The sequence below is a fragment of the Phacochoerus africanus genome, chromosome 14, assembly GCF_016906955.1.
Source record: "Phacochoerus africanus isolate WHEZ1 chromosome 14, ROS_Pafr_v1, whole genome shotgun sequence".
NCBI classification, from domain to species: domain Eukaryota; kingdom Metazoa; phylum Chordata; class Mammalia; order Artiodactyla; family Suidae; genus Phacochoerus; species Phacochoerus africanus.
This window is the reverse complement of record NC_062557.1, coordinates 37,822,281-37,847,248: the sequence shown is the minus strand read 5'-3', so window position 1 is coordinate 37,847,248 and position 24,968 is coordinate 37,822,281. Positions and strand designations below refer to the sequence as shown.

General features: G+C 42.0%; 1 protein-coding gene across 9 annotated transcripts in view; it reads right to left on the bottom strand.

Annotated features, from left to right (window-relative positions):
* The window catches only part of GGNBP2 (gametogenetin binding protein 2), a 35,334-nt gene extending 17,666 nt beyond the window's left edge, over positions 1–17,668 (bottom strand). For 2 of the 9 annotated variants that reach the window (XM_047757083.1, XM_047757089.1), the window contains exons 1-5: positions 17,482–17,668; positions 16,780–16,972; positions 7,975–8,055; positions 5,864–6,117; positions 2,713–2,811 (exon numbers count right to left, since the gene is read on the bottom strand). In XM_047757083.1, coding sequence (XP_047613039.1) covers positions 2,713–2,811; positions 5,864–6,117; positions 7,975–8,055; positions 16,780–16,872 — 527 coding nt within the window. In that variant the 5' untranslated portion in view covers positions 16,873–16,972; positions 17,482–17,668. Of the gene's footprint in view, positions 1–2,712; positions 2,812–5,863; positions 6,118–7,974; positions 8,056–9,240; positions 9,350–16,779; positions 17,142–17,481 lie in introns of those variants that run through there. The other 7 variants (XM_047757085.1, XM_047757084.1, XM_047757091.1 and 4 more) reach the window with 6 other exon arrangements.
* Between the last annotated feature and the right edge of the window lie 7,300 nt (positions 17,669–24,968).

Here is a 24,968-nt window from a genome sequence, read left to right as displayed (position 1 = left end):
TTATACCATTCCTTCCTTTGAAGATCAAGCTTTCTGAAAAAGTAAGTCCTTCCACTTCCCTGTTCTCCTCCCATACTTTCCACTCACAGGTGAATCCATTACCACCTTACACTGCATTCACTTTTCTACCCATTCTGATCCGGATTCTGTCTCCATTTAACAAAAGATCTCGCCAAGATTACCAATTATCTCAGTGTTGTTATATCTAATGGACCCTTTTGGGTCCGTGATAACTTAGCGGCCTTTTAACTCAGCTGACCAAACCCTCCTGAAACACTCTTTTCCCTTGGGTTCCTCCTATCTCTCTGGCCACTCTTAAGTTTCTTTAGGCTTATTCTTTTCTACCATGAAATTGAATTCCTCAGCATTCCTCTCTCTTCCACTGTTACTCCTCTATGATTTTGTACAGCTGACCAATGAACAACATGAGGTTAAGCTGCACAAGTCTACTTGTACATGGATTTTTAAAAATGTCACAGTACTACACGATCTGCAGTTCACTGAATTTGCAGGTATGAAGGAACCCTGTATACAAATGGCCAACCAGAAGTTACATTTAACTTTTCCACTGCATGGAGGGGTGGTACCCCAACCCCTGCATTGTACAAGAGTCAACTATATATCATTCATCAGCTTCAGGCCTACATCTCTGGTCTAGATCTTTCTTTCAGATTATAGACAACTTACTCTCGAACTAGACTCTTACGATTAATTAGGCTGAAACCTAATCAACTGCATTGTACTTTCCAGTGAAGAAAAGTCTAAAGAGAAAAAAGAGGAGAACAACAGTGGAAAAATATAAAAAAGAAGAGTCATAGTAGCATAGAATGGCGGTAACCATCCCAAGTGGAGGAGGAGGAGTCTTGGCTAAGCAGGCTACTCTCTGGCCTGCTACTCGCAAGGTACATGGGTATAACTGAAGCTACCTTAGGAAGCACTGCTTAAGGTCAACTAATTCCATTCATATTGACTGCATAACTCAGCAAACCACCTTCCAAAGCATTTGGCTTCCTGTGTGGTGGTGCTAGAGCTCAAGGGGGATGTGAAGCCTGTGGAGGGTTGTTTTTGTTTTTAAGGTGAAACAGAGGAAAACATAACTGGACATCAATTTAATAAAAGTTGATAATTAATGAAGCAAAGTCAATAAAAACAACAGGAGATGGAATCCAGAGCAGAAGTGGAAGAACTGGTCTTTGAAGGAAGGTGGCAATGAGCACAGATGTTTAAGATGCTGGGGTAGCTGCTGCTCTTTAGCTCAACGAGGAACATTCATAACAAAAAAACAGAAGGCAGCCTTTTTATTACATTATATTACCCTGTGGCTTCAGTCGACAGATTATTCAGATAAAGCTTATTATCTAAAGAGAAAATCAGACTGAATTGTGCATTAAGAAAGTCAGGAGTTCTCTAAAGATATTGGTAAGTCAGGTATGTGAAATAATTATCCTTAAATAACCACCTTAGGTTGTGAAGAGCTTCTCTGGGTTCAGAGTTCTCTCACATTAAATATCATACAATGTGTGGTTCTTGCTTAAATCTTGATTCTAACAAATCAATGTAAAAAGATACTTTCAGAGCAAGGTGGGGAAATCTGAATATGAACTATGTATTAAATTACTATAGTTAAAGTTTGTTAGGTGTTATAAACGGCACTGTCATTATGAAGTAAAATGTCCCTATATTTAGAGATGAATATGGAAATATGCGGCAGTAAAATAGCATTATGCCTGAAACTTGCTTTCAAATACTTCAGCAAAGAAAAAGGTGGACAAATGAAATAAATGCAGCAACTCTTGATAACTACTATAGAAGGTATCTGGGGGTTAGGGTGTCTTTGTATAGTCTATACTTTTCTAGGTGTTCGACAGTTTTCATAATAAAATTTAAAGAAAAAATTTATTCCTGAGTATAGAGAAAAAAAACAAGATTATGAACACACCACCACCTGGTCATCTAGGTCTTTTTACCAGGAAGGAAAATGTCGACTTAACAATAGGTGTCAACACTACTAATGAGATGTTCAAAAAAGGGGTTTTGAAAATTAATTCAGAAGTACAGTTGTACATCACCCCATTCTCTCCAAAAACAAAAGCTACTTCTCGGAAATCTCCTTCAACTTCCACGGCTTCTCCTTAACACCCCCAACCCCCAAGCAATTTTGTGGGGGCAACTTCGACACTGTGCAGGGAGGGAGGTGGGGGCAGAAGCAGCCTTGGGCATTATAGCACGTAACCAAGAAAAAAAACCTCCAAGTTAGTTACATAAATTCATATTGCTATGATTGATTCAAGATTTTTTTAAAATCCTTGATAAATTATTACGGAAACCTACAGACAAGAAAGACAAGAGAAATAATTTATATGTTATGACTATTAATATAAATTAAAGAATGCTACCACTACTTTGAAAAATTTAATATTGGCTACATAAAGTTCCACAAGATCTTAACCTCCTTCCTCTGAAACGTATCTAATACAAGGAAAAAAATTTTTTAAAAATCAAATTTATATTGAGACCCTAGACAGTCCCAGTGCAAAAAAAGGCCTACAGAATCAGGAGACATATTTATTTTGACTAATTACATGGTGTTATACGTTAGCATGTAACCAATTAATGAAATAAAACTAGCAATGTGGTTTTCTTTTTACTAAACATGATCAACGCTTATAATCTTAACAATGACAAAGCATCTTGATAATCAATTCTACTTACCCCAAAGGTTTTGGTTTGTGCGTATCTAAGGAGTGCAACTGACATCTCTTGTTCTTTTTACTTTTTGGAATAGCATCTATCATGTCATTTAGTTTGGACCTAATTAAAAATAAACCATTAAAGGTTTGATTAACATTAATTTTTCTTTAGAATTTTCAAGAGATCTATTACTGCCTTTGAGTGAGAAATATATTTAAAGTATTTATTACAGACATAATCACTTAATTTGAAACTTAGTCATCAAATAAATTCTAACCCAAGGGAATTCCCACTGTGGCTCAGCAGACTAAGAACCTGACTACTATCCGTGTGAGTGCAGGTTTGATCCCTGGCCTTGTTAAGTGGTTAAGGATCCTGAGTTACTGCAAGCTGTAGCATAGGCTGCGGATACAGCTTGGATCTAGTGTGGCTGTGGCTGTGGCTGGCAACTGCAGCTCTGATTTGACCTCTAGCTCTGGGAACTTCCATATACTGTGGGTACAGCCCTAAAAAGAAGAAAAACAAAAATTCTAACCCAAGGGTCTGGACATTTATATTGTCATTTCATTCCTGTCTGTCAAAATGTTGAAGAAGACCTGCTCTATTCTACACACTTCCCCTAGACAGCATCTGTCTCATTCATCTTTGCATCTGCATTGTATGTAGCAGTGTTCCTAGCACTCAAATATTTTACAACTGATTGATACCTGACTCTCAGCCATATTCCCCTGTCCAAACACTATCTAAACATACACTATCCTTCATGAGAAGCCTCCAATAGAAATTGTATGCAAATATAAAAATATACAATTCGAAATGTTCAAAACCTATACCTGACCAATCAGCAAAGCCTAGCAACTCTAACTTTTAAATATCTCCAGGAGTTCCCATCGTGGTGCAGTAGAAATGAATCCAACTAGGAACTATGAGGATGCTGGTTCAATCCCTGACCTCACTCAGTGGGTTAAAGGATCTGGTGTTGCTGTGGTGAGGTCACAGACGGGGCTTGGATCCAGCATTGCTGTGCCCCTGGCATACACCAGCGGCTGTAGCGCCAATTGGATCCCTAGTCTGGGAACCTCCATATGCCGCAGGTACGGCCCTAAAAAGCAAAAAATAAAAATAAAAAAATAAATATGTCGAGAATTAGGAGTTCCCATGGTGGTGCAGTGGGTTAAGGATCCGGTATTACCACTGCTGTGGTGCAGGTTGCAGCTGGGGCTTGGATTTGATTCCTAGCCTGGGAACTTCCATATGCCATGGGTATGGCCAAAACCTAAAAATAAATCAATCAATAAATCCAGAATCCATTGACTTCTCATCACATCCAGCATCACTACCCTTGTTCCGTTTGCCTCTCTAGCTCAGTCAACTATAGTAGCTGCCCTGCCAAATGGTCTCCTTGCTTCCACCCTTTGCATTTACATTCTACATTTCACTTAGCAGCTGGAGTCATCTTTCCAAAACAAAACATCACACTGTGTTATTTCTCTGTTCAAAAACCCTCCAAGGCTTTTTTTTTGGGTGGAGTAAAAATTTAAAGTTTCTCCCACCACTTATAAATAGGAAATCCCCAGGATTTGGTCTTTGGACCTCTTCTCTTTTCCTATTTATACTTACTCTTTGGTGATAATGTTATCTCATGGGTTTAAATTACATATATATAAATACTATATACGTGTTGATGACACGTTTCTTTTTTTTTCTTTTTCTTTTTTTTGTCTTTTTAGGACCACACCCGCAGCATATGGAAGTCCCCCTGTTAGGGGTCGAATCAGAGGTGCATGCTGCCAGCCTATGCCACAGCCACACAGCAACACCAGATCTGAGCCGCATCTGCGACCTACACCATAGCTCCTGGCGACGCCAGATCCTTTAACCCACTGAGTGAGGTCAGGGATAGAACCCACGTCCTCATGGATACTAGTCAGGTTCATTACCACTGAGCCACAACGGGAACTCTGACACAAATTTCTCTCAGCCAGACCTCTCTGAACTGTACTTGGTTGCCCAACAGGTCTCTCAAACTTAACACATCCAGCTCTTCTCTCCTCTAGTCGTAGCCACCTCAGTAAATGGAAACCATCTGGCCTGTTCTTCAGACCCCAAATCTGGGAATCATCCTGGATGCCATCTTCCATATCCAATCTATCCTAAAATCCTACCAGTTCATTCATCAAAATACACCCAGGATGCAGATTTCCCATCATGGCTTAGCAGAGACAAATCTGACTAGTATCCATGAGGACACGGGTTCAATCCCTGGCCTTGCTCAGTGGGTTAGGGATCCGGAGTTGCCATGAACTGTGGTATAGGTGGTGGACGTGGCTCGGATCTGGCATTGCTGTGGCTGTGGCTCTAATTCGATCCCTCGCCTGGGAACCTCCATGTGCCGTGGGCAAGGTCCTAAAAAGACAGACAGACAGACACAAACACACACACACCCAGGATACAACCATTTCTCAAGTTCTCTGTAGCAACTATACTGGTCACTATTATTTCTTGCATGGATTATTAAACAGCCCCTGTTTCTCTACCCTTCCACTAACCTTCCATTTAGTCTCAACATAGAGGTCAAAATAAGCAAAACTTCAAGTCAGACCATGTTACTCCTCTGCTCAAAACCCTCCAAAATATTCCTATATCACTCAGTTAAAAAAAAAAAAATAACCTCAGGATGGTACTACTTAATTAGGCCTTTTATTACTCCCCTGACCTCATCTTTTATTACTGTTCCCTCGTTCATCTGGCTCCAGCCACAATAGTTTCCTTGCTGTTCTTCAAACATGCCAGTAAAACTCCAACCTCTAAACCCTTACACCTGCTATTCCTTCTCAGCCTCCCCCGCCCAGATATCTACAGGGTCCACACAGTCACTTCATTCAAGTCTATATTCAATGTCATTTTATCAGAGGTGGCCTTCCTTGGCCAATCTCCATATGAATTCTATCTACTCTTTCTCTATCTTCCTTAGGAGTTTTTCTTTGAAACTTATCATTCTTGACAAATTATGTATTTGCTTACTTCTTGACTCGTACCACATGAGAAAAAGAAACTTTATAATTACTGGCACATAGAAGTTACTCAATAAAATCATTGAATTTGGATTCAAGCTTTGCCCCAGCCAAATTTAGAAAAACAAAACCATTTTTTCCTAATTGATTATACTCACCCATGTACATAAAATAACGTATAAAGCTTCTTTGCATCAGTCATGCAGCTTCGAGTTACAGATAGGACTCCCTTAGGCCCTACTGTCAGGGGTTCAAGGGCAGGATTTCCAGACTCTACAAGCTGGGAAAAGAGGCGCTCCACACTTCGTCGACAACCAACACATGGGACAAGCTGAGAAAGTGCACTCAAGACTTCACGTGATGTCACCATCATGGCAATGCTTAGATCTTGCTGCTTAAGCATACTATGTCGCTGAGATAAAGAAGGAAAGAAAAATAGAGTCCTTTAAGAAAGACATAAAATGACTTACTACTACTTTTGGTTCCTATCCTTGTGCACTAAGTAAAACCTGGATGGGGCTTGCCATCTCTATCTGCAACCAGATCAGAAAGGCAAGGTAGGCGGCCTTGTCCATGCTAAACTGAGCTTGCTCCATAACCCCCCGCCCCAGTTCTAGAATCTACGGTATAACAAGCTCTGCTTAGATCACCAGGGCTCTGCTGTATGTGCCCCAGCATAGCAAAAAGAAGCCCTGCAGCTGGAAATCTAGTGCTTGTTCAATGAGTATTGTTTAGTACTCTCACTTAAAATTAAAAAATTTTAAAGGCGAGAAAGAAAAGAAAAAATAAGACACAACACAGCTTTATCATGTCTTCTTCTCAACCTTTAACAACATGCTAAGTTTAGCTACACAAGTCAAGTTAGGATGGTGATCACGGAGAGTGGCAATTCTCAACCTGGAGGTACGGACAGGTGTGTTATGGATTAGTAGGAGAGAACAAGGCCTATCTTACCTATGTGGGAGCCTGCAGTGAGTAACTAATATGCTGGTGCATATGAATGTTATCTGTTGGTTATGATAAGGAAGAAAAACCAAAGCTGTAGAGAAAGGGGCAAAACTCTAGTAGTTATATATTCTAGTACATAACTTCTACCTAAATGGAGTTATAGTTACACTACAAGCTATACTTCACTTTACAAAAAAAGAAAGAAAGAAAAAGGTAGGAAAGTCAAATGACTCCCAAGAAAGATATTCTCACATTTACCATCAATCTTTCATTCAAAGTTTTCTCCCTGAGTTGAAATAGAGTTTTGAAATAAGGTAACCATATATCTTGATTATATAGTGTATTTACAAAGTGTCACATTGCTTAAGAATTAAATAAAAGCCAGAAAATTCATTACACAGGTTTAATTTCTTTTACTTAAATAAAACAACTACTGCAGGAAAAAAGAAAGACGTTCTCAATGAAAAGCTGTCTATCTTTGATGTTCCCGTTTGCAGCTCAGTGGGTTAAAAGCCCAACATCAGTCCATGAGGATGCAGGTTGAATCCCTGGCCTCACTCAGTGGGTTAAGGATTCAGCATTGCCACAAGCTGCAATGCAGGTTGCAGACAAGGCTGAGATCCATTGTTGCTGTGGCTGTGGTGTAGGCTGGCAGCTGTAACTCCGATTCAATCCCTAGCCTGGGAACTTCCACATGCCACAGGTGCTGCTATAAAAAGAAAAATAACCAAAACCCCCCACAAAAAAAAACAAAAAGAAAAGTTGTCTATCTTTAAAAAAAAAAAGGAAATCAAATTTTAAAAATAAATAAAATTAAACTGGTGAAATTAAAGTCTACAGATATGGAAAATGATAATACACCACCACTGAAGCTCTTTTTCATTTTTTCACATCACAGGTATGCAAATACACATGGGGCAACAGTAAGAGAAAACAACTTCAGCGCAACCTTAAGATCTAAAAAGGCATAGGTAAAACAAAATTAATACTTATAGTTAATATTTTAAATGACTCTTTAAAACACACACATACAGGAGTTCCCGTCGTGGCACAGTGGTTAACGAATCCGACTAGGAACTATGAGGTTGCGGGTTCGATCCCTGCCCTTGCTCAGTGGGTTAAGGATCTGGCATTGCCGTGAGCTGTGGTGTAGGTCGCAGACACGGCTCAGATCCCGCGTTGCTGTGGCTGTGGTGTAGGCCGGCAGCTACAGCTCCGATTAGACCCCTAGTCTGGGAACCTCCATATGCCATGGGTGCAGCCCTAGAAAAGGCAAAACACACACACACACATTTAAAACATTAATTTTTAAAACTATTACCTGAATGAACTGCTTTAGTTGCGCACCATTATTTTGATGACCATCGAGATTTAACACGTTGTCAGGAAATTCCATCACCATCTTAATATGCAAAAAAATAAAAATCAATTATCTTCTTTGAACAGGACAGACTATAAACAGTCTCCTAGAATAGAAATAGACCCCTAAAGCCAGATTTGCGCCCCCCACCACTCTCTGTCAAAAAGTTAAAAAAAAAAAAAAAAATCCAGAACTTCCCATTGTGATGCATCAGAAACAAATCCAACTAATAAGCATAAGACTGCAGGTTCAATCCCTGACCTAGCTCGGTGGGTTAAGGATCCGGCGTTGCTGTGAGCTGTGGTGTAGGTCACAGAGGCAGCTTGGATCCTGCATTGCTGTGGCTATAGCATAGGCTGCAGCTGCAGCTCCGATTCGACCCCTAGCCTGGGAACCTCCATAAGCTGGGGGTACAGACCTAAAAAGTAAAAAAAAAAAAAAAAAAATCCAAGTTATAGTTTCTAAAGCCAGAAATGGTACAGTCATTAAAAGGAAGAACACTGACGTCAGGCAGACAATATTTCAAATCCCAGCTCTACCGCTTACAATTTATGTCATAATTCTGGGCAAGTTAACTTAACCTGTCTGATTTTCAGCTTCCTCATTTGTAAAATGAGACTAAGTAATCATTTTTATTTTTATTTATTATTTACTATTTATTTACTTGTCTTTTTGCCATTTCTTGGGCCGCTCCTGCAGCATATGGAGGCTCCCAGAGCCACAGCAACGCGGGATCCAAGCCGCGCGTCTGCAACCTACACCACAGCTCACGGCAACACCGGATCCCTAACCCACTGAGCAAGGGCAGGGATCGAATCCGCAACCTCATGGTTCCTAGTCAGATTCGTTAAGCACTGAGCCAGGACAGGAACTCCAAAAAATTAAAAAATTTTTAAAAAAATGAATGAAATAACCTGATATACATTAAACATCCTGATATTTTTTAGTTATTTCCCTTAACTACCAAATAGTAAATTTTATCACATAAATGACTATATATACATATATATATATAAAATAACTTCATTTTATATAAAGTACTCACAATAGTACCCAGCACACGGTAAATGTCTGCTCTAATCAGGAAAAGGAAAGATATGCTGAGATATTTATTTGATTATCAAATTTCGCTATCAAAAGAAGAGGGATATAAAGAAAGATTAAGGATATTTGAGAATATCAGATAATGGGAATTAGTAATCAGCACATTTCACTGATCTGTGATACCTTTAAGAAGTACCTTAGCTGTGTACCACTAGGAAAGAGCCACTGTTACTGGAGGATGTCACCCAGGAAAAGCCTCATCACAATTTCAGAGATGTCAAATGTAAAAAAAGGGATGCCTTTAAAACAATGAAATAAAGTAACACATTTATATCTTGACTAAAACATTGTTACAAACATCAAACATACTGTGCTAAGACAAACTTCTATTTTCAGATGACAAGGGCCACAAGCACCTACACACCCAAAGAGTGAGGTCAGGATAGAGAGACCCATTTGCGGCGAAAACAGGAAACTAATAAACCCCACCTGGTTGAATATGATCTTAAAAAGATACCCTCCTTCACCAACCAGCACCACCAAGACCTGCTTCTTTAATCAAGTGACCATTCTTTCCCCTCCACATTAGAAATGAGAGCCTTAAAACATGCTTGTTCTAACAATAAACTGACCGCTAAACAACTAAGCGATAAATACAAGACCTTTTCTTGATTTGCTAAGAGGGTAATACTGAACATGTGAAATAGAGACACAAGCGGATACCAAGGATGGACAATGATGCAAACATCGACTCAACAACTCAGAGGACTTCAGTGTATTTCACAGAACCAAAACCTGCATGTACAATAGGACCCACATTTTACGTGTATATTCTCTACAGAAAAAGAAGATACATAGTAGATGTGGCTACGTCTAGGCAGTGTAAAGATAGATGACTTTTTTGACGTGTTCCTACCTTTCCCAAATGTATTATAATACACGTATACCACTTATTATCAGAGGGAAGAGATCGTGTTCCTTGTTTCCAATTCTATATTAATTATACCATGTTCAGCAATTACTTCCATCTCAAGAGCTTTTACTGCTCTAGAAGTTTCTTCTTCCACACATACAGACTACATGTCCATATCTCACAGTTTTAGGATCAATTATCCAATTTTCATTCAGGTTTATCAACTTCTCTCCAGTTTTCCATCTCATAGTCATCTTAGAATATCTCCAAAGAGTGGTGGCAGTTATAATAAAGATACTTCTGTAACTTTCCATATACTAGACATTGTTCTAAGCACTGTCATACATTAACTTTGCCAACAGTACAAAGAAAAAATGGTCACTAGTCTTATTAAGCCTGGTATTAGAAATCCTGGCCCATGAAAACTGATAAAAGAATAGTACAATTAACTCACATTAAGATTTCTGGAATCACCACATGGATTAAAAACAAAGAAACTTAACTGTCAAGACATAAAATAGGCAAACTTTTAAAGCCTTGTAACTAAACAGTACACTGCAAATCACTTCTACCATTTCACCAAATCACATTCTACCATTTAAGCAACTATTACCTTGCTTTGCATTTTCACCTGCTTAACACAAAATACACATCACCACATATTAATCGCCATCCTAAAAAAACTGAGACAATTACCTACACTATTTTAAGATGAAACTATCAATTTACCAAATCGAGGTCTTGACAGTCCAGTTCATTGGTGAAATTCTAAATTCTGACTCTTTTTTGTTGTGTTTTTTTGTTTTTTGTTTTTTTTGTCTTTTTGTCTTTTTTGGGCCACACCCATGGCATATGGAGGTTCCCAGGCTAGGGGTCGAATCAGAGCTATAGCCACTGGCCCACGCCACAGTCACAGCAACGCCGGATCTAAGCCGCATCTGCAACCTACACCACAGCTCACGGCAATGCCGGATCCTTAACCCACTAAGCGAGGCCAGGGATCACACCTGAAACCTCATGGTTCCTAGCCAGATTCATTAACCACTGAGCCACAACGGGAACTCCTGACTCTGTATTTTTATTCTGATCAACTATATCTTATTGTTTTAATAATTAAAGCAGAGGTCAAACACACCTAACAGATTGAGACATATTAGCTGAGCTTTAAAATACATATGTATGTGTATGGAGTTCCCGTCGTGGCGCAGTGGATAACGAATCTGACTAGGAACCATGAGGTTGTGGGTTCCGTCCCTGCCCTTGCTCAGTGGGTTAACAATCCGGCGTTGCCACGAGCTGTGGTGTAGGCTGCAGACGCGGCTCGGATCCCGCGTTGCTGTGGCTCTGGCGTAGGCCAGTGGCTACAGCTCCGATTCAACCCCTAGCCTGGGAACCTCCATATGCCACAGGAGCGGCCCAAGAAATAGCAAAAAGACAAAAAAATTAAAAAATTAAATAAATAAAAAATAAAATATATATGTATAGAGTTCCCGTAGTGGCGCAGTGGTTAACGAATCCGACTAGGAACCATGAGGTTGCGGGTTTGGTCCCTGCCCTTGCTCAGTGGGTTAACGATCCGGCGTTGCCGTGACCTGTGGTGTAGGTTGCAGATGCGGCTCGGATCCCGAGTTGCTGTGGCTCTGGCGTAGGCTGGTGGCTATGGCTCCGATTCAATCCCTACCCTGGGAACCTTCATATGCCACGGGAGCAGCCCAAGAAATAGCAAAAAAAGACCAAAAAAATAAAATAAAATATATATGTATATAAAATTTAATGGATAATACCTCCTTTAGGAATTCTTTTTTTTTTTTTTTTTTTAGGGCTGCACCCATGACATGTGGAGGTTCCCAGGCTAGGGGTGGAATCAGAGCCACAGCTGCCGGCCTACTCCACAGCCACAGCAACACCAGATCCAAGTCACGTCTATGACCTACCCAGCACCTCACGGCAATGCCACATCCTTAACCCACTGAGAGAGACCAAGGATTGAACTCACATCCTCATGGATACTAGTTGGGTTCATTACCACTGAGTCACAATGGGGACTCCCAAGAATTCTTTTTAAAAAGTCAGTAAAGAAGAGGGTTAAAATTTATAAAAAACAAAAAACTCCTCATTCCCAATAACTTTATTTTCATCTAACTAGTATAGAAAATGTCACGATCAAGAGCTCCTGTTGTGGCTCAGCTGTTAATGAATCTGACTAGCATCCATGAGGACGCAGGTTCAATCCCTGACCCTGCTCAGTGGGTTAAGGATCGATCCAGTGTTGGCATGAGTTGTGGTGTAGGTCGCAGATGCAGCTCAGATCCCGAGTTGCTGTGGCTGGGTGTAGGCTAGTGGCTTCTGATTCGACCCTAGCCTGGGAACCTCCATATGCAGCCCTGAAAAAAAAATAATAAAAGACAGAAAATGTCAAGATCAGGTCTTATATTGCATCTTCCTGGGTTTCACTGGCTTGGATAATACCAAATTTTCTCTTGTACTTACTTAATACCACTTACTTAGAAACTCTGCAATCACACTTATTATTCTATCCTTTCCTTTCACTTAGGACAATGGCTTTTTACCTTGCTGTTTACCAGCCAATCACTATATGTTTTTCAATGTGAACTCACCATAAGAAAAAGGGGAAAAAGAAAAGAGGAAGATAAACAGGATAGCAGCATTATTTTTCCCCGTTCTTTAAAACCACTTCCTTGACTTAATCTTCAGATTCTAGGTTACCTAAAGGAAGACAGTCAGGTAAAGTATTTCAGGTGTGGCCTCACAGAGGAATCATTAGTGTCTGGCTTCATGATGAGGTTGCCTATCCCTAGCTAGCCAAAAATAGAACAAGTCACTGTCCTGCAATTACTGCTTTATAAAGTTTATTGAATCCATTACTCACTTTCACTCTTACCCATCCTGGTTTCTCCTGACCACAAATAATCTGTTCTTAGTGTATACTCACAAGTCCTAACCCAACAATGCTAAGTTTGTATTTATTAAAATCACTGTCCCTTTAGCTTTACTTTTTACTTCCTCATCCTCACAGCCATTTATAATACCTATCACCTTTGGTAAATTAGTTAAATATTTAATCAAGAGCTGAATACAAACAACAAATATTAAACTTTTAACGAATACTAAATACCTAATCCCCAAGAGGAAAATGCTACATTTTTAATTTTCTTAAGTCTCAGATAAAAACCCTTATCAGATTTTCTAGTCCATTTAGATTGGTCTGAATTAGGAGGGTAAACTGTGTTCCTGAAATATTGTAGCAATTTGACAGTATCAGGAACTTTATAAAAAGTTTTTATCCTTTGATCCAGTAATTTTACTTTCAAAGGCCTGAAAAAATTGTTAATGCAGATTTATGCATTATTCACATTCTTAGAGTATTATTTACAGCAAAAACTAGAACCACCTCTATATCCAAGATTACATTATGGAATGTCAAACAACAAAGTGTTACATGGCCATTAAAGCTGTTTAAGAATGACAAGAGGAGTTCCCGTCGTGGCGCAGTGGTTAACGAACCTGACTAGGAACCATGAGGTTGCCGGTTCGGTCCCTGCGCTTGCTCAGTGGGTTAACGATCCGGCGTTGCCGTGAGCTGTGGTGTAGGTTGCAGACGAGGCTCGGATCCCGCGTTGCTGTGGCTCTGGCGTGGGCCGGTGGCTACAGCTCTGATTAGACCCCTAGCCTAGGAACCTCCATATGCCGAGGAAGCGGCCCAAAGAAATAGCAAAAAGACAAAAAAAAAAAGAATGAAAAGAGAAAAAGTTCTCAAAAGTGAATTTAGTGAAAGAAAGCAAGATATGAAATGTTATAGAAGACAATACATCTCAACTCTGCATCTGTGTGTCTATGATGGGAACTACATCAAATACTGCTATATTCTTAGCTATCTCTGAGAAGCAGGGCTAAGGATATTTTTATGCGTTTTGCAATTCTTTTTCAAGATTATTTTATAAGAAGTATATATTCTGACTCTATTAATTCCTTTAAAAATACTTTCAAGTCATAATTCTGCAAAGTAGTCTTTAAAATATAATCCGTATTTTGTCCATCTGCTATTCCATAATTCTATTAACGCTGAAAAGCAATTCAGCTACCACTTTCCTAAACATTCCACCAGTTTACTTATTGGAGATTTTCTCAAATCCACCCACCTACTTCAGACTGTATTCAAGTATTCAAACCCAATAAACTACCATTTGAGTCTTTTAAATGTGGCTACAACATACCACATAAAAGAGGAGGCTACTTCCTCATATACAAGGGTCTTAATTTCATTTTACAAATCCAACTGAAAATCACCAGTTTAACTAAGGCTAGAGGTTTCAGCTTCTGTTACTACATCAATAAACATTTGTAAACATCTGTAACTGATTGTAAACATTTTAACTAGATTTAACATCTAGGAAATAACAAGACACTAAGACTATTTGAAATAATGACCACACAATGTTTCCTCGGTGTATCACCCATGAACCCTAGGAACAAAGAGGAAACCAAATGTTACCTTCAAGGATACAATTCCACCAAACTATCAATGGACCAGTGCAGAGCACAAACCACTGCTACAAGCTTCTTCCCTCCCTCTTCTCCAACAAGTGTTTACTCTGCATTCTTCCTTTAAGTAGCTTTTGGTAGAATGGTTCTGAAAGAAACTTTTTTCCCTAAATATGATGCATTCTTGACAAGATTTTTCACTCACCAGCATTCAGTGACCGTGCAGAAGTTCCAAAACAAAGCAATAAATAGTCCCACTAATTCCCTAGTGATAAAAACCCATCTACAGTAAAGAAAAATGGCACCTTTTCCTAAATAAAATGCTATTTCAAAATATTTAAATTAAGAAAGCCTAAATTTTATTTGCCTGGGTCACAAGTCCATAATACAACAAAAGCAAACTCAACCACCAGGTCAGTCCAATCCCAAATTTTCTAGAGAAAATGTACAGTAATAAATCACAGTTTAAGGTTACATCTTTTTCTATGGAAAACTTTGGAAATTCTTATCATTGTACAGAGAAGAGAATATAAAAACATCCCAAAAGGTGGCTATTTTAAAATGCTATATGACAGATATATCAATGCTACATTCAAATCAAAGGTGGTTGTGCGAGTATAAGGAGAGAATCAGTGAGTGTCTTTTCAAACTCTGTACATGCTCAAATTCATATTGATTTCCCTTATGTTTTGATATATATGCTCAATAGTAATCTTATGTCCAGACACATAGAATTTTTTTTTAACTTCAAAGGTTTTCTGGGACAATAAAATAAAAAGTTGATAGCAAACTATGTGCTCTGGAAAAGTGTCTGTGTTGGAGGGAGAGAGAAGAAAGGAAATATCAACAAAAGAACTCATATTAAGTTTTCAAACTGAGAAATGCATCATTTAATTTGATCAGAGTGTTACTTAAAAAAAAAAAAACTACTTAAAATACAAGTCCATTGTACTTTTAATGCAAAAAGTGCAGAAATCATGACCAAGACATACAAGTACACTTTCTAATGCATCAACACAAAATCTATTTACCTTTTGTCAGGCCAAATCATTCTACCTTTTTCCATGAAAAAAGAAAAAAAAAAAGAGCACTAGGGCAATTATAGATGCTTCCACTTAAAAAGTTCTAACAAATTAAATCATTCAATAGCTCTACTAATCCCTTTAAAAGTACCGCAGCTCAATCAAATCTTAATTGAGACTGGCAAACAGAAAAGCATAGAATGGCATCTCTACAATGACTTGCATTTTATACAAAATTTGAAAAAAGTTCATTAGATATTTGCGAAAAAGAAATTCGGGAACAAAACAGATCAACTGCCTTTGAAAAAGAAAAAAGTCAAAGGTGGTACGATGAAGAGACAGTTACACCTTATCAAAACAGGCAAACGTATAACCCAAAGCTTCAGCATCATCAAAATGCAGATTTCAAGATATTCAGAAAAGGTTCATTTCATTTTTTTTAAAAAATTGTAGCAAGCAACTGCACTCATTTCCTGTTCAGATTGAATTCAAATTTCTGCCATTTCCTTTTAAAGGAAATACTACAGTAACATAGGGCAGAGGGTCTGTAATGCTGTACCACCACCAACTCTACTCAGAACTGGGTTTTGACATTCAAGATGAGCAATCAACTCTCACACATTCAACAATTTTGCTTCCTTGAATAAAAGGGGGGGGGGGAGTGCTACCTGTAAAGTACAGAAAAATGCCAAGAAAGCCCATTTTGAAGAGTCATGGCCTAGCAATAAAAGTGTTTTAATGTACTAGGCATATGAGACTTTTTATAACAAATCAGAGCATTTTAGTGGCATCTCTACTGTGCAAGAGCATGTCACTCTGCCCTCAGTAATTATGCTTATGGAGTGAGAGCTGTAGTATTAAGATGGGAAATATACAGGTAGCAGTGCAGCTGCGACATTTCCAGATAATTAAGCCTCCCCGAGGGTAGGTGGTTTCTGTAAGGGATAGGCCCTAAACGCCCAAGATCCTTCAACCCCCTTCCGAGGAGTGTGCTTTAGCAAAAGCACCGTCCCCTAAAAGGACAAGGTGAAGGAAGAAGGCCGAAAGAAGCAAGATCCGGGGAGAGGGGCCCAAAGTGCGTACGGAGCGACAGCCTGGAGGCCCGCAGAGGTTACCGTACGACCCACTGCAAAGGCGAGTTTGTGGGGCCTGCCGGAGAGAAGGCCTCGCCTAGGAGTTGCAACACACTCTTTCTCCAGTGCGCAGCGCTCGGCCTGGGGGAGGGGGAGGAGGGGAAACAGCTGCCAGGGGAGCGGCGAGCCCGGCCCGGCCCGGCCCGCTCACCGTGAGGGTGTCGTCTATGTAGAGGGGAATCTGCCTTCTCTCGAAGGGGAACTCCTCCTCCCCGTCCCTGCACACTGCCACCAGTCGCGCCATCGTCCCCGACGCTGCCGTTGCCACCGTCACCACCTCCTCCCAGCTGCTGCTGCCGCCGCCGCTCCTGCCGCTGCCGCTGCCGCCTCCTCCCTGCTCCTGCCTGCAACAGCCAAACCCCGCGAGCGTAAGCACCCGCCGCCGCGCAGCACATTCGCCACGGGGGGGAGGGAGAAGAGCAGGAGGGGACAGGAGAGCTGGGCTGCGTTTCCCATCACCCGATTCCACACGCGCTCAGCCAATCAGCGCGCAGCAGCGCTGGGACCCGCCCCCTCGCGCCGCTGTCCCTCCCCACCCCCCACACCGCCGGCCTCCAGTCTGGGTCCAAAGGAGAGGCGGAAGGGACCTGCCGGCCCCGGGGCTTCCCCAGATCGTCAGCGGAGTCCCGGTTCTAGGACCCAACTCCCGACCTCCGGTCCAATGCCCGCAGCCCGCTGCCCACCGCCCACCGTCAGGGAGCCCTCAGCTGACCCCTTCTCCCCCTTTAAGGGCGCGCCCCGCCCAGTCAGTCCCCTGGGCTGCAGTTGCCCAGCGCGACCCCGCCCCTGGGAGGGGTCGACCCCGCCTCAGCTCTGCGGAGTCCGTGGTGGGAGTCTCAGACCCTTTCCTCACACTTCTCGGAGGTGGTCTCCCGGTTCTGACCTTCACCGTTTTCGTGGTCGCCTCCCTGACCCCCACCTCGGCTCCCCGTTACCGGCTGACGAGGCCCGCGTCAGGGCCGGCCTGGGCGGGAGCGCGGCTCCGAATGCCGTTTCCTCTCCAGGCTCAGTCAGCCGCTCGCGCCACGGGTAGTGGGGGAGGGAGGGCGGGGGACTTGGGGAGGGTGGGGCAGGGAGGGGCCCCGCCTCCTCTCGCGAGACTCCGAGACTCCAGAAGGCTGCTCTTTGGTCCCCTCTTTCGAAACCCTGATGGAGGGGGTGGGGTGTTCCCCCGAAGGGTGTCTCCGATGCGTGACCTGCACCCTCCTCCTCGTCTAGCTACTCACATAAATCCGAAATAGGGCTGCTAGGAGGAGTGAGTAGGTCCCCCACTGCGCGGGCCTAGGAACCGCTCTCCCGAGAGCCGAGGGGCGAAGGGAGCGGAGCCGAGATGACTCAGGGCCGACCCGAGGGTCGGGGCCCTGTGAGGACTTGGGTAAGTGGAGAGGAGCTGAGACTTTCCAGGGCACTGAGAGCAGAAGACGGGAGTGCGGGAAGGGGAGACGAGCATCCGGGGGCTAAGAGACAAATTCTGCGCTGGTTTCTAAGTCCTTGACGCCGCTTTCCGTGACCCCCGATTCGTCAGGAGCCAGCCGCGTCGCTGCTTCCCAGACTTGAGTCCAGATATCGCCGGAGAGGAGGCGGGGGGCAAAAATATTTAAGTGCTGACAGTTTTTGTTGTTGATAACAATAGAGGCGAATAGAAGACTATGGCTTGTGTATACGTCCCGGGCAGAGAAACTTCTTGGGCTGGGTTAATATTAACTTAAAGACTCAGTCAGGACACCGGTTCCCTTGGGCAAAGTACTGGTACTGGCCAAAGGCCTTTCCCTCTGACCCTCTTCTGAGAAGGAGAGCTGCTGTCAGGACAAAGTCATGTATACAGCATTCCACCATGTACTCAGTTCCTACCTTTAAGGCTTTGAAGACCTGTTTGTAAAACCAAAATTGTTGGAAAGTATTTAGCCTATGAAAGTTTTGACGATTTTAAGGATCAATCCATTTGCAACTAACTAATTCTGGTGACATCTGTATCTCCTGTTAGAATAGGCTAGAGCTGTGATACTGACCTTTAAAAAAGTATTTTGGTTATCACGTGAAATCTTAGACATTCACAACAAAAAACCCCACAGTGCATCCTTAGCTATGTTGACTTATGACATTGTGTGGTCACTATTAGGGTAGGTGACATAATAAACTGGAAGAACCATTGTTCAGTCCCAAAGGTGTGATTATCCAGTAAGTATTTATGTCTCTGGCTCTAATGGAGAGCACAACAGTGTGTGATCCTTCGCTTAAATTCAAGATATGCAGACAGGATGTGCATGTAGGTTCTGACAGATTAGACTACATAGCCAGAACCTGGGCATTTTTAGAGAATCTTTTGTTTTATGTAAAAACACTCTTAACAAAAAAAAAAAAAAAAGAATACTGTGGCTTTAAAGCTCTGAAGGTGCTCCTATAAAGACTATATCAAGGAATATACCTACTTTATACCTTATAAACTTCCTTTGGATTATGGTCAGTAAAGGACATTAAAAATGACAAGTTCAAGGAGTTCCCGTTGTGGCCCAGTGGTTAACGAATCCGACTAGGAACCATGAGGTTGTGGGTTCGATCCCTGCCCTTGCTCAGTGGGTTAAGGATCCGGCGTTGCCGTGAGCTGTGGTGTAGGTTGCAGACGAGGCTCGGATCCCGCGTTGCTGTGGCTGTGGTGTAGGCCTGTGGCTACAGCTCCAATTCAACCCCCTAGCCTGGGAGCCTCCATATGCCACGGGAGTGGCCCAAGAAATAGCAAAAAGACAAAAAAATAATAATAATAAATTCAATATATAAGTGCTAATTTTGTATTTTTATTTTTATTTATTTTATTTTTTTTTTGTCTTTTGTCTTGTTGTTGTTGTTGTTGTTGCTGTTTCTTGGGCCGCTCCCGCGGCATATGGAGGTTCCCAGGCTAGGGGTTGAATCGGAGCTGTAGCCACCGGCCTACGCCAGAGCCACAGCAACGTGGGATCCAAGCCAAGTCTGCAACCTACACCACAGGTCACGGCAACACCGGATCGTTAACCCACTGAGCAAGGGCAGGGACCGAACCCGCAACCTCATGGTTCCTAGTCGGATTCGTTAACCACTGCGCCACGATGGGAACTCCTAATTTTGTATTTTTAATTTAAAAATTTTATTATGATTTACAGTGTTCTGTCAATTTCTGTTGTACAGCAAAGTGACCCAGTCATGCACTCTTTCTTACATTATCTTCCATGATGTTCCATTACAAGTGATTAGATATATAGTTCCCTGTGCTATACAGCAGGATCTCATTGCTCGTCCACTCCAAATGCAAGAGTTTTTGTCCACTAACCCCAGACTCCCAATCCATCCCAATCCCTTCCCTTCCCCCCTCAACAAACTTAAGTCTGTCCTACATGTCCATGATCTTTTCAGTTTTGTCGATAGATCATTTGTGGCATATTTTAGGCTCCTCATGTGTGATATGGTGTCTTTCTGACTTACTTCACTAAGTATGAGAGTCTCTAGTTCCATCCGTGGTGCTGCAAATGGCATTATTTTGTCCTTTTTATGGCTGAGTAGTATTCCATTGTATATATGTACCACATCTTTCTAATCCATTCATCTGTCGATGGGCATTTAGGTTGTTTCCATATCTTGGCTATTGAGAATAATGCTGTGATGAACATATGGGTGCATGTATCTTTTTCAATGTAATTTTTGTCTGGATATATGCCCAAGAGTGGGATTGCTGGGTCAAGTTGCTAATTTGAATAATCTTAATTACTGAGTACGCACTGGGTACTAGCAAAGAAAGGATATTCATCTTGAGGATTTAGATCTAAGTTTAAAAAAGTGTTGGTGTTCCTGTCCTGGCTCAGTGGTTAATGAATCTCACTAGGAACCATGAGGTTGCGGATTCGATCCCTGGCCTTGCTCGGTGGGTTAAGGATCCTGCATTGCTGAGAGCTGTAGTGTAGGTTGCAGACGCAGCTCAGATCCTGCATTGCTGTGGCTCTGGCTGGCGTAGGCCAGCGGCTGCAACTCCGATTAGACCCCTAGCCTGGGAACCTGCATATGCCACAGGTGTACCCCTAAAAAGCAAAAAAAAAAAAATTGTTCATTCTCAAAGAGGTAGCCTGGGTGCTACAAATATGCTAAAATCAATTATTTGAGGGAGAATGCTTAGAAAATTACTTCATTGCAAAACAATGGGGTTTTTTTGTCTTTTTGCCTTTTCTAGGGCTGCTCCCTCGGCATATGGAGGTTCCCAGGCTAGGGGTCTAATCGGAGCTGTAGCCTATAGCCTAGGCCAGAGCCACAGCAACGTGGGATCCGAGCCGCGTCTTCGACCTACACCACAGCTCATGGCAACACCAGATCCTTAACCCACTGAGCGAGGCCAGGGATCAAACCCAAAACCTCATGGTTCCTAGTCAGATTCGTTACCCTCTGAGCCACGGCAGGAACTACCACTGAGTCACAACGCCTCGACGGGAACTCCAATGTTTAGAAGTTTTAACTGTATCTTTTTTTTTTTTTTTTTTTTTTTTGCTTTTTAGGGCCGCACTTGCAGCATACGGAGGTTCCCAGGTTAGGGGTCAAATTAGAGCTACAGCTGCTAGCCTGTGCCGCAGCCACAGCAACTCGGAGATCCGAGATTCATCTGCTACCTACACCACAGCTCACAGCAAAGCCAGATCCTTAACCCACTGAGCAAGGCCAGGGACCAAACCTGCATCCTCATGTATGCTAGTCAGATCGTTTCTGCTGAGGAGCCACGATGGGAACTCCTATTCCTTATATTCCTTTTTTTTTTTTTTTGCTTTTTAGGGCCACACATGTGGCACATGGGAGTTCCCAGGCTAGGGGTTGAATCAGAGCTGCAGTTGCCAGCCTAAGTCACAGCCACAGCAACACCAGATCCCTGACCCAACAACCTCATGGTTCCTAGTTGGATTCATTTCCACCGTGCCACAATGGAACTCTATTCCTCATACTCTTATCCATAGACTATACATAAATTCCAAGGGAGCAAAGTATGTTTTATATAATTTATGCAACATATTGGACAATAGATGCTCAATAAAAATAAAACTGTCATCTTTTGAACACAGAGCTATTGATACGCACACGGTAAACATCTCTGTTTTAAAATTATATAAAATTAAAGTCTTGGGAATGAGTCATTCCGTGAAGGTCCTAGATATGTTTCTAGATTATATTATTCCTTTCTTATCTTTCCCCCTTCCTTCTCTGTCCTCAATTTCAATTGATGGTTGAAAAGAAAATTAGTTAGGAGTTCCTGTCATGGCACAGAGGAAACGAATCCAACTAGGAACCATGAGGTTTCGGGTTCGATCCCTGGCCTCGCTCAGTGGGTTAAGGATCCGGCATTGCCGTGAGCTGTGGTGCAGGTCACAGAGGCAGCTCTGATCTGTCGTTGCTGTTGCTGTGGTGTAGGCTGGCATCTACAGCTCCAATTAGATCCTTAGCCTGGGAACCTCCATATGCCACGGGACCAGCCCTAGAAAAGACAAAAAGACCGAAAAAAAAAATTGTTAAAGGAAATCTAATGTCCTCAAGTTAAAATGTAAGCCCCTCGAGGGAAGGGTCTTATTTTCTGTTGTTTTCCTGGCACCTCTCTCTGGCACATTGGAGGTCAATAAATCTTTAGTGAATAATTTCTTTCTCTTCTATAAACTAGTATTAAGTCAGAATGGTCTTTTTTTTCTTATTAATTTCTGTGTACTAATGAATGCTATTTCATTAGCTTTCTCTTACATGACTTTCCTAATTATAGGTGGAAAAAACACACAGTACATTTTGTTCTTAGTTATGATTCAATATCTATAATTGGGAGATATAAACTTACTGAGATATTTAAGACTTAGGACAAGAAGTAACAGACCAATTAGACACATGCTCATTAAGTCATCAAGCACTTTAAATTACTGTTTTTTTAATGAGAGAACAATATGGTGAGCCTTTCTCTTTGAACCACTAAGTTGTGGAGTTTAGCACTGCGGCATATTAGGAAAACCAATCACCTTTCCCAATCATGCTCAATTTACATACTATAATCTTATTGGTTAAATTTCAAAAAATCTTACGATTTAATTGAAAATAAAATCTGATTTTTTGTTTTCGTAGCTATATAACCATTCAACATACTTTTTAAATTTTTTAATGGCCACACCCATGGCATATGGAAGTTCCTGGGCAAGATCAAATGCAAGCCACTGTTGCAACCTATGCCACAGGCTGTGGCAATGCCAGATCCTTAACCCACTACACCGAGCTGAGGATCAAACCCTCACCTCTACAGCCAGCCACCAGAGCCACAGTCAGAGGACTCTGAATCCACTGCAACACAGCAGGAACTCCTCAACATGGTTTTTAGGGGGAAATTTCTTTCAATAATAGATTACCTCCAAATATAACTTATTGTAGCAGCAAAGATAAAATGCCACATAAAAACTAAGTTAGCCACCATCAGTGTAACACACTGAAGTAAACTAATTAGTATAATAGTCATATTTAACAAATTAGGGAATAAAATAAATTCTGAACTAATTTAGAGGCAACTATTTAAAATTAACAGCATGAGAATTCCCGTCCTGGTGCAGCGGAAACTATCCAACTAGGAACCATGAGGTTGAGGTTCGATCCCTGGCCTTACTCTGTTGGTGAGCTGTGGTATAGGTCGAGGACGAGGCTCGGATCTGCAGTTGCTGTGGCTGTGGTGTAGGCTGGCAGCTACAGCACTGATTAGACCACTAGCCTGGGAACCTGCATGTGCTTTGCATGCAGCCTTAAAAAGACAAAAAGACCAAAATAATTAACAGCATACCTACAGTTTAATGTTAGAGGAGGATCCACCTACACTACGCAAATAGTCCAGGTTGTTTGCCAAATATAAAATTAACTTGGACACTGAACCCTGCCACTTTCTGCAATAATCAGATTTTTACCTGAAAACAGATTTATTATTACTATTTATTATTATTATTATTATTTTTGCTTTGCTTTTTAGGGCCACACTGGCAACATATGGAGGTTCCCAGGTTAGGAGTCAAAGCGGAGCTGCAGCTGCTGACCTATGCCACAACCACAGCAACGATAGATTGTTTTTTTTTGGACTTTTGTCTATTTAGGGCTGTACCCACAGCATATGGATGTTCCCAGGCTAGGGGTCGAATCAGAGCTGTAGCTGCCAGCCTACACCACAGCCACAGCAAGGCGGGATTCGAGCCACGTCTGCGACCTATACCACAGTTCACGGCAACACCGGATCCTTTACCCACTGAGTGAGGCCAGGGATCGAACCTTCAACCTCATGGTTCCTAGTCAGATTCGTTTCCGCTGCGCCACGAGAGGAACTCTGAGCCACATCTGTCTACACCAGCAATGCTGGATCCTTTACCCACTGAGCAGAGCTGGGGATCGAACCTTCGTCCTCATGGATACTAGTCAGGTTTGTTACCACCAAGCCACAATGGGAATTTCCTGATCATTTTAGATAATTTACAGGGAATATTAGCTTTTGAAATTAAAAATTTAAATTTTTAAATCCTAGATTTTGTGTTGTTGTTGTTGTTTTTTTTCTTTTTTCTTTTTGCCTTTCCTAGGGCCGCTCCCACGGCATTTGGAGGTTCCCAGGCTAGGGGTCTAATCAGAGCTATAGCCACCGCCCTACACCAGAGACACAGCATCGCGGGATCCGAGCCACATCTGCAACCTACACCACAGCTCATGGCAACACCAGATCCTTAACCCACTGAGCAAGGCCAGGAATCAAATCCGAAACCTCATGGTTCCTAGTCGGATTCGTTGACCACTGAGTCTCGACGGAAACTTCTTAGATCCTAGATTTTGAACAGAAGCTTTCGAAGTTCTGCTTAAAGAGTTTTTAAATGGCTCAAGCTCTCAGTAGGATATTACACCTTATATAACTTAGACTAGGTCCTTACCCCACTGGTTCTCTTTCCTTTTAACATGGTAGGTGAGGCATGCCTGATTTAGCCCCTGCCTACTCCTCTAGCCCATTACCCATGGTCTCCCTTTTCCTTTTTTCCCAGGCTAGGGGTCCAATCGGAGCTGTTGCTGCCGGCCTACGCCACAGCCACAGCAACCCAGGATCCAAGCTGTGTCTGCAACCTACACCACAGCTCACGGCAGTGCCAGATCCTTAACCCACTGAGCAAGGGCAGGGACCAAACCCGCAACCTCATGGTTCCTAGTTGGATTCATCAACCACTGCGCCACGATGGGAACTCCGGTCTCCCTTTTTCTGAGCTCCAGCCTTCCTCTCAGTTCCAAGATGTGCTAGGTTTCTTCTAGCAGAGTAAAGTAAGGACCTTTACTGAAGGATTCGTTCTTCCTAGATTG